At 38.5% G+C, this 9502-nt stretch overlaps 1 protein-coding gene across 1 annotated transcript in view; it reads left to right on the forward strand.

Moving 5' to 3' along the window:
- Positions 1 to 9502, forward strand: part of LOC109486626 (nucleolysin TIA-1-like) — a 42980-nt gene continuing 33478 nt past the window's right edge. The window contains exons 1-4 of the mRNA XM_019790484.1: positions 1 to 94; positions 184 to 215; positions 358 to 454; positions 617 to 715. Of these exons, the coding sequence (XP_019646043.1) occupies positions 74 to 94; positions 184 to 215; positions 358 to 454; positions 617 to 715 (249 nt within the window). The 5' untranslated portion in view covers positions 1 to 73. The remainder of the gene's footprint in view (positions 95 to 183; positions 216 to 357; positions 455 to 616; positions 716 to 9502) is intronic.

Here is a 9502-nt window from a genome sequence, read left to right on the forward strand (position 1 = left end):
GAAATCACTTCCCACAATGCACCACCCGCGCAGGCGCAGTACACCTCTGCGCGAGTAGTCCAATATCGTCGCCATGATGTCGGGGCCTGGCCAGGTTGTGCCGTATTTTTGTCTTACCCCTTTTCTCTTCCCCTTTCTCCTCTCTTTTTAGACAATAACGTGACAAATTCTTCTATTTTCCAGAATATGGAGGATGAATCCCGCCCGCGTACCCTGTAAGTACAAAGTTTTTGCTTACCGTTAGGTTTTGTTTCTTGAATTTTTTGATCTGGTACTTTCGAGTTGATGATATGCCGGTCTTTTTTCTGTTGGCACGCCGTCCACTCAAACCGGCTTTTCCCTCCCTCGTAACAACAGGTACGTGGGGAACCTCAGTCGTCAGGTCACAGAGCAGCTGATTTTGCAACTGTTCGGCGCGATCGGGCCGTGCAAGAGCTGCAAAATGATCTCCGAGGTGAGCGTAACATCGTCCATGTTGGTGTGTGTGTGTGTGACTACTGCCACCGAGTCAGTAGACCACCTTATCCAAGCACAAAAAAACTAAAGTGGAAATACGATTTCTCAACGGCGTTTTAAGTGTCTGAAGTGTCTAATTCTTGTATTTTCGCTGTCCCAGCACGCCGGGAATGATCCATATTGCTTCGTCGAATTCTACGATCACAACCACGCTTCGGCGGCGCTAACAGCAATGAATGGGAGGAAAATAATGCACAAGGTAAGAGGGCCACTTCCTGTCTGGGACTAGAACCCAGTTCCGGTTCATCTCAGCTCTGAACCACACAAAAAGTGCTCCCAGTGTTTGTCATTCATCCTGTTTACAAGTCCGTCTGTTCCCTATTTATTATCAAATCATTTATTAACACAACAAAAAGAACAGTGACTTTTGTATGGTCTTCTACAACTAAAGGTCTAACAAAGTTGAATACAACGTCATCCTACGTACAGAATATATGTATAATGTGGCAAATTACATACAGAATATATATAAGTGTAACAATAAAGGTTTGAGTATTCTCTAACATGTAGTCTCTAAGATTGAAACATTCTTTAATGTATAATATCAATCATGATTTTTATGAGTCTGCCCAGTAAGCACATATGTAAAATATATCAGACCATAAATTCACTAGTTTGTAATAATAGTTTGTATTAATTTATTACAAACGTTACTTAAGTAATATACTTACCATATGTGTGAAAATGCTACAAAAGATCTTCTTTGAAAACAACCAAAGTACACACTTTCCTCTTGCTTTACAATATTTCTAATATAAACCATAAATCCATGGTTTGTAATAAATTAAAAGGGAAAATTATAGGGAAGTGTGTACTTTGGTTGTTTTCAAAGAAGATCTTTTGTAGCATTTTCATTTTTCACACATGTGGTAAGTATATAATATATTTACTAAGTAACGTTCTATAATGACTAGGCATTGTCACATGCCTGCCCCCCTCCCCCTGGCCAAAACTTGATGCATACTAAATTACAAAGCAACAACATGCTGAAATATTATTATGCGAATGCCGTGCAAAACAATAACAGTAATATTTGTTATTGTCCATCTCTAGAATGTAAACTTGATAAAAACTGCAGCATTCAAAAAATGTATGATTCGCATAATGATATTAATAAGCCATGTGTAACCTGCAAATTATGTTACAGGGTTTATAAACTTGCATTTCTCCTCTGGTCTCTCAGTCACTGACGAAAGCTAGTGGATACTAGCTGAAACGTCTGACCGTTTCCAAAATCATATCCAGTTGCTTGAGCAACTGCTTTTTGGCGTGTGGTACAGTCTACCTTTTTGCTCTGATGTGGCAAGATCACCAACCTGACCCAATGACAATATTATCAATACAATAACATAGTACATGTACTACTTTCACTACATTGTAATCCTTGAATTGTAATTTTCAAGAAGCAACTAACCCAGCAGATTACCTGATACCTATCTGCTCTTGGTCAACAAACAAGTGAAATCACTCTGAAAGATAGTGATGATTAGGCATTTAAGAAGTAACTTGAGATGAAACGATTGTTTGAAAGCCATTGTGCTTACACAGAGCTGATACAGCATGTTGGCAGAACGTACTGCGCCTGCGCAGAAGTTGAACCCTGTATTTTCGCGTTTTTCGTTGGTTTTTTTGTCAACGTTGCATCAGAATTTTGCCTGTTGCAGAGGATATTCTTTCCTACATAACATTTGTAAACTACTGTCGAAATGCTAACCTTATATGAGCGAATACAACAATGAGACATTCTGCCGAAATGCTATGTACAATACATTACGGGTTTCATGCAGGTGCAGTACGTTCTGCCGACGTGCTAGCTGATACAACAACAAAGAAATACAGGGAAAGAGTTAAAATATCACACTACCATTGGTATCCTGAGCGTACTTAGTACTGTAATTCCTGATTTTTTTCACGGTACTGTTATGTTCACCATTTTCACTGTCGCTTCTGTACCTTGAACTTATCATTACAGGTAACAAGTAATTCCTAGACTTTCTCTTTCCTGCACTTGTCGCCACCGTGAATATATAGTTCCGTGAACATGTCCATTTTTCTCAGACCTTGAACTTTTGCTACCGTGAACATAAAGTGAATTACAGTATTAAAGCCTGTTTTTTTTTTTTGCTAGAAAATTTTTGCAACCGTAGTTTGGGAATATTGTGTTCAATCATGGCTCCTAAATCTCTGTATTATGTATCCATTATAATTACAATTTTAGTCAGTCAGTCTTCTATAACTGTATACTGCAATTCCTGATTTTTTCACGGTACTGTCATGTTCACCGTTTTCACTGTCACTTATGTACCGTGAACTTATCATTACAGTTAACAAATAATTCCTAGACTTTCTCTTTCCTGCACCTGTCGCCACCGTGAATATATAGTTCCGTGAACACGTCCATTTTTCTCAGACCATGAACTTTTGCTACCGTGAACATAAATTGAATTACAGTATTAGAGTGTGGTCTTCTTTTTTTTGCTAGAAAATTTTTGCAACCGCAGTCTGGGAATATTGTGTTCAATCATGGCTCCTAAATCTCTGTATTATGTAGCCATTATAATTACAATTTTAGTCAGTCAGTCTTGTATAACTGTATAACATGCAAGCACTGAATCAGTAGTTAACCCCAGTCAGCCCAAAGACAATAATAAACTTTATTTGCAAAATCATGCCCGAAGGCTAATTGCTTTTACAATCAAGTATAATACTCATTGCAATACAGTAACAGGAGACAGGTAACAACTGTCTGGAAAAAAACTTCTACTTCTACTACTACGCTAGCTATTATGGGGTTCGACTTCTTCTTTGAAGGCAGTGGATAATGAATAGTCCCACATTCTGCATAAATTAGTGGGTTTTGTGATCTTAGTAGAAATGCAGTTTTTTGGTGATCTTCTAAATGACGAAATGATGGAGAAATTGTTGTAACTGTCTGAAATAATCTGTATAATAATAGCGAATAGGCACCAGCAGGTATTGAATATGGTCATGGTGGAATGTATTGTGAAGGAGGTGTGAAGCAAGGCCCCTTTGTCCTGCTTACATGTCATGTAAATGTAGACTGGAATGGAAAAAAAAGGTTATGAGCAAGAATTCAGCATCAAACATGCTGTAGTATTACAGGGCTGGAAATACTGGGTGCATGTGCACCTTAGTGCACCCAAATTTGGAGCTGTGCACCCAATTTTTTCTATGGGTGCACCAGTGCACTCAAATATTTTCATAGGTTTAGGTATGTAAAGATGTTAAATGTATTGTAGTATACAGCATATTCTTAACATCCATGTGTCAGACAAAGAATAAAATCATTGTTGTAGTACTTTTTGTTACAAATGAAATATAATTAGTTTTTGCTGACATTCTAGTTATTTTATTTCATATGGTGCACCCAAAAAAGTTGTGCACCTATTTCTAAAAATGAATTTCGAGCACTGTATTACAATATGTGGAATGTAAGCAGGTCAGTGGTGTTATATGGATTTGATGCGTGTAAGTACTATGAGAATAACTTGTAGTAGTACTGTACTTCTGAGGCTGGTAGAAACACACTTGTTGCTTTGTCGCCAAGCTTCAAGCATATCAGTTCAGAGACTAATTTATATTCAAGTTACACAGTTCTCAGTCTCAGTCACTGCTAAGTACATGTACATGCTATCTGTCTGAAACATATGTTTATTGGAGACTTTACCCAGTTGCTTGATTCTAGCATGTACAGGTCTCGAAATTAAAGGTGGTCCAATGGCCACTGACCACTAAAATTTAGGCTGGTACAACTAAAATGATACTAGGGGACTTTTTTGGGGCAATAGAAAAATAACATCAGAATGTCAGCCCTTTTGTTTATCAGGCACACGTTCTGGCTTTTGACTTTGACTTTATTGGGATCCACATTTAGCTTACAACATTTTGGATCTAGAAAATTCTCCCCTGAATTTCCTGTCTACTCTGCAATTATAGTGCACCTGGGAGTGACTTCAAGTTGAAGTCATACAATACTTCCCAAAAAACAGGTTGGGACAGTTCATCCTCACTTCGGGACAATTGAAATTTATTTTTGGGACAGGGCTGGGACAATAGGAAGAAAAATTAATTTTGAGGCCTGTTGTAGTCTTTTGCCTGGATGCCTAACCTTCATTTAATTGTCATTCACCTAGCTTTTGTGTAAAGAATAATAAAACCAAAATACAGTAAATAAAAGAAAAGGTACAGTTCTTGTGGCTGAAAAAGGGGAGTCAGGTACAGGGTTTCCAGTGTTACACTCTCAGGCCTAGGAAAAAAATGCTGTTTCCTGTTTCCTGACTGACCCTAGATAAAGGTGCCGACCCTAGCCTTTTTTTTGGTGGACCCCTGCAAGGGACATAAATATTTCAAGCTGATGAACCTTTTCTAGCTCCATGATCTGACACCTGAGTGATGAAACATTGTTCAATCAGTTTTCCAACATTGACATTGATCACGAAAGTGTCCTCATGCAAGTTTTGCTTTGTTAAACTGTATATAATTGTATAAGTTGGATCACATGTAGTATCACCAGAGATTGCCAAAGTCTAATAAAAAAGAAGAAATAAAAGAAAAGATATTCTCTACCTACCGACCCCAATTTTTTCAAGACTGAAACAGGAAACACAGCATTTTTTTTCCAGGCCTCAGTCACTTTGACCTGTTAGGCCATGTTGATTTGATTATATAGATGACAGCCGCACGCGCATGAATTTTCGGCCGTTTCAAAAAAAAAAGTTTTCAACCATACTGTAAATCGTACAAAACAGTTGCAAAATGAGCAAAAATAAAGCGTAAGTTACAAAAAAAACCATACCAATGTCGTAGAATGCCAAAATCAACCGAAAAAAGACGAAATTGTAAAGAAATGAACTTGAAGACTAGATTATTCGCCAAACCATATTCTGTCCCATTTGTTCAACCCTCATGACCACGTAGATTTCATAATGAAAACAACTTTTTTTTTTTGCAAAACTTTTTTTTTATTCGCACGCGCGCATCAATTTTGGGGTTTCCGGAGGATGTCATCCATATAATCAAATCAACATGGCCTTACCAGGAGAGATGGGGGCTTTGTGCTAACCCTTTTTTAAACCTTCAGTAATGCATTTTTCCGCATTTTCAGGGGCAAAGTTAAGTAAGAATGGTTCTCCATCCCTTCTTGTACCTTTGTCACTGCAGGGTTCTATGTAGGATTTTTTGACAGCGTAGGGGACAGGGACAGAAGGGCAACTTTCACGGCGCAAGTCATGTTTTGAGTCACAAAAACATGCCCATAGCAGAGGGTTTGGTATTCCCCCCTCCCCCCAAGAATTTATAACTCATCAACACTTTTCTTGCTTATTGGGAGACAGATTTTGTTTTCCTGTGAAAGAAAGACTAAACTTTAACTGCCAACATTACAATGAATAATGGGACTTACTCCAAATGGTGGTAAATGTGTACCTTATTTTGTTTTGTTTTATGGCGACTGAAGAACAACTATTCTGCTGGGGAGGGCATCTTGGTACAAAAGAACTTGTTTACATGGTTGGAACGATGGCAAAAGCAGAGAGAAAGACGTTAAACTTATTCCAGCAGGTGGAAGTGATTCGGGAGTTTGCAGTCGACAGAAACTTTGTTTGCCATTGACAGAAACTTTGTTGCTTGATTGCTTTTTTCTTTAATAGTCACATGTACACAAGTACAGTAAATGACAACGGGTGATTTTGTATGTCTTAGTGGGAATGGTTTCATTGTCCCAGTAGATCAACTGAGTATGTCAAGTGCATCTTTGATTTATCATTGTCTCCTTGCAATATTTCTTTATTTCAAGCCCACAACTAAAGCAAAAGAACAAAAATTGAACTACATACATGTAAAAAGGGGCTTACCTGTTGAATGTTTTCATATGTTTGAGAATAAAGACATCTCTGTTGGTACTGAAACTTAAAGCATGTGTGAACAGTGAAAGTGATCTTGAGAGCCAGTTTAGCTCATTGAAGAGCTAATCTTCCACTGGTCATGACAGAGAAGACAGACGCTATGTCACGACCGGGGAAATTCCCCTAGCTCTTTTTTGACAAGCAAAATGAACAGTGGACCACGGCTTAACGTCCCGTCCGAAGGACTGCGACCCTAAACAGTAGCGTGCATGTCAGGTGAGCGACAACAGCCGGGATTTGAACTCCCAACCTCTTAGTCCAGAGGCATGATCACTAACCACTGGACTACACACGCTACTCTTTTTTTTTGGGGGGGGGGTTATTTAGTCATTTAGTTCACAGCAAAATAATTGACCTTTGTTTACTGAAGTTGTTCCCAGACCTGTACCTGATCCTTTGTACCTGTACCAGTACATGTTGGGACATTTCCGTACACATCCCTATTCCCAGCTCAGCGCCAGTATACTGCTTTCCAAATTGATGGTGTTACATCTCGATTTTTATGTTTACCAAAGGAAAACATATTGTTTTTGCTCCAAACCAAAAAGGTCAATGACCTGAACCAGACATCTGTCACCATGGTACACCATGTTGCAACTTAATAGCAGGAGGGATTTAGACTCCTGTCTGACCATACATATGATATTATGAATGAGTTTGAGTAAGAATTATGACATCCCCCAATGTCCCCGTTAAAGGTTCAAGGTTGAGTAAGAATTAACATAGCAGACCATATGCAAACTTAAGGTAAACACTATGCATTTACTTTGCAAATGTTACCTTTCTAGTTCTAGATAATTTCCCCAAAATTTGTGTAAATTTGCTGATTTCAGGGCTGAGTGGCGTCCATTTTCCCGTCGGCATTGTCTGTGAAAACCTGTGAATGGGCGATTATCGAGTAAACAATGATCATTTCTAACTACGCTACAAGAGATTTGTCATTGGTGGAACATTGGGCGCCCAGGTAGCATTTAAAGTCTTGTAAACAACGTTAATTGTCTGATTTCTTTGTAAAACAAAGCCCTCGTCTCATGACTCAAGAAAATATGTTCATGAGCCACTACGATTACAAACTAACTGGAGACAAATTCCCTACCGTACTGCGCCATAAGCATGTGGTGCCCGCAAAATTCTGCAACGCAACAGAAAAATGCCCGGTCCATTATAGCAATATTTCCCATTAAGATAACGTATGTGGTTTAATTTTCCTCTGGTGTGAGTTTTTAGGTCCTAAACCTCTAAAAAAGCAGAAATTTGCCCACAAAAATGTATTGGGGAGGCGTGGGGAGGGCGCTACCAACGCCATTAGAAATTCCGGCATGACCCGATGACCCCTAAAAGGTCATAGGGCACGCGCACTGCAAAATCACCATTCACAAGTTTCCCATTCCCAGGATGCATTGCACCGGGGGGGTAAAATCTCCTCAGTTGCATAGCGCGGGAAGGTATCCTGTTGATATTTTTAAAACAAACTGCCCTGCAGTTCCAAAACATGCTGCTAGGGGGCAGCTTGTTTTTCAGTGTGTTTTGAGGTGTTGGGGCATTTTATGCTCAACATTAATTTCTTCTTAACATGGAATATGTGGTTTGTAACGTTACAGTCCTTTCTATATTGACAGACAGTATAGTGTTACCACTATAACGTTACAAACCACATATGATTTTGACGGAGGTGTTCGAAATAAAAATGCGTTCGGTAGGGATCAGTGTATTACACCCAAACAATCTGAAATTTGGTATGAGCGTGCTCTAGATATATACCAACAAAAATGCATTATAACCTTTGGCATATACTTCTTTAAAATTGTATGATTTAGGACTGTCTGACTGTTTTGTGGCCTAAATCCACTGTAATGTAGGGTGTGACATGGCAAGCATGGCAGGATGTTATAACACAAAGACATCAAATTTTCAAACAGCCTTCATCTGAATATAAGTAATGACCAATTGTTTCTGAATGTGAATTTGCAATAGTTATGGAAACATACACAACCTTATTTACACAAGACTTTACGGATACGTGACATCAGCAATTCCCAAAAAAATTCTTTCAAAAAAACTATTTTTCTAAAAAAATTGGTGTGGCCCAATAACTTGCAACATCACAAAAATTTGCTTAAATTATCATGTTACATCATTGTGCTTTTATCTTTTAAATATTAACTTCGTCAAACTGTTGACCAAACTGTTATTTTCAAGACAGTCAAATAATCCTTGGCCACCCTTCCATACAAACACGATAGGAAACTGAACTGACAAATAAATCTATTTTCTCCTGCATAGATAGTTTTTTTTAGAAATCTTGATTAAGAAATGTGTTCGATTAAAATTCCATTCTATATTATTTGTATGGGGTTATCATTCTGTAAACTTTTTGTAGTTATCCAGCATGCAAAATACCTGATTGCCCCGGGCAACCAAATTTTACTTGGGGCAACCTATTTTTGAACCTAGGTAGCCCAGTGTGCTACCTGAATTTTAAGAATTCCCACTTGGCTTGCGCCACTGTATCAGGCAGATGCTTGTTGATTTTAGGTATTAGTGCCTATTACTAGTATCAGTTAACCAAAGGCTGTTAGAAATATTGTCAAAGGCATATGTATGTAACATTACTTAATTTGAGGAAAGTAGTAACTTGTAGGTGGGGGAACCTAAAATTCTGATGGGCAACCTAATTTTTGCCATAGGTTGCCCCACTGGGCAACCTGGTTCAAAAAAGTATTTTGTACACTGAGATATCATTAGATGGGTACTTGCGAAGCCAGGTGTGCCAGGCTATGCCCTCTTCCCATCAAACCTACTTACATTAATATCATGCGCTTTATGTTATTAACTTGGGTGCACACAGTATCCTACGGTACGTCTAGTAATATATTTTCTTGCCATCTTGGCCGATGGTCCTTTGCGAAACAAAATTGAAGCCTAAAATTTTTGTGAAGTACTTTTACGGTCATCTCGAAAAGATCCCGAATTGTAAGGTTGTTTAATGGTGTGTTGGGTTTGCCCTGTGTTTGGTGGCAGTAGAGACTTCCAGTGCTTAATGAATTGAAGCAGGTGGCATG

The sequence above is a fragment of the Branchiostoma belcheri genome, unplaced genomic scaffold (genome assembly GCF_001625305.1).
Source record: "Branchiostoma belcheri isolate BF01 breed outbred unplaced genomic scaffold, Haploidv18h27 scaffold82, whole genome shotgun sequence".
NCBI lineage: Eukaryota > Metazoa > Chordata > Leptocardii > Amphioxiformes > Branchiostomatidae > Branchiostoma > Branchiostoma belcheri.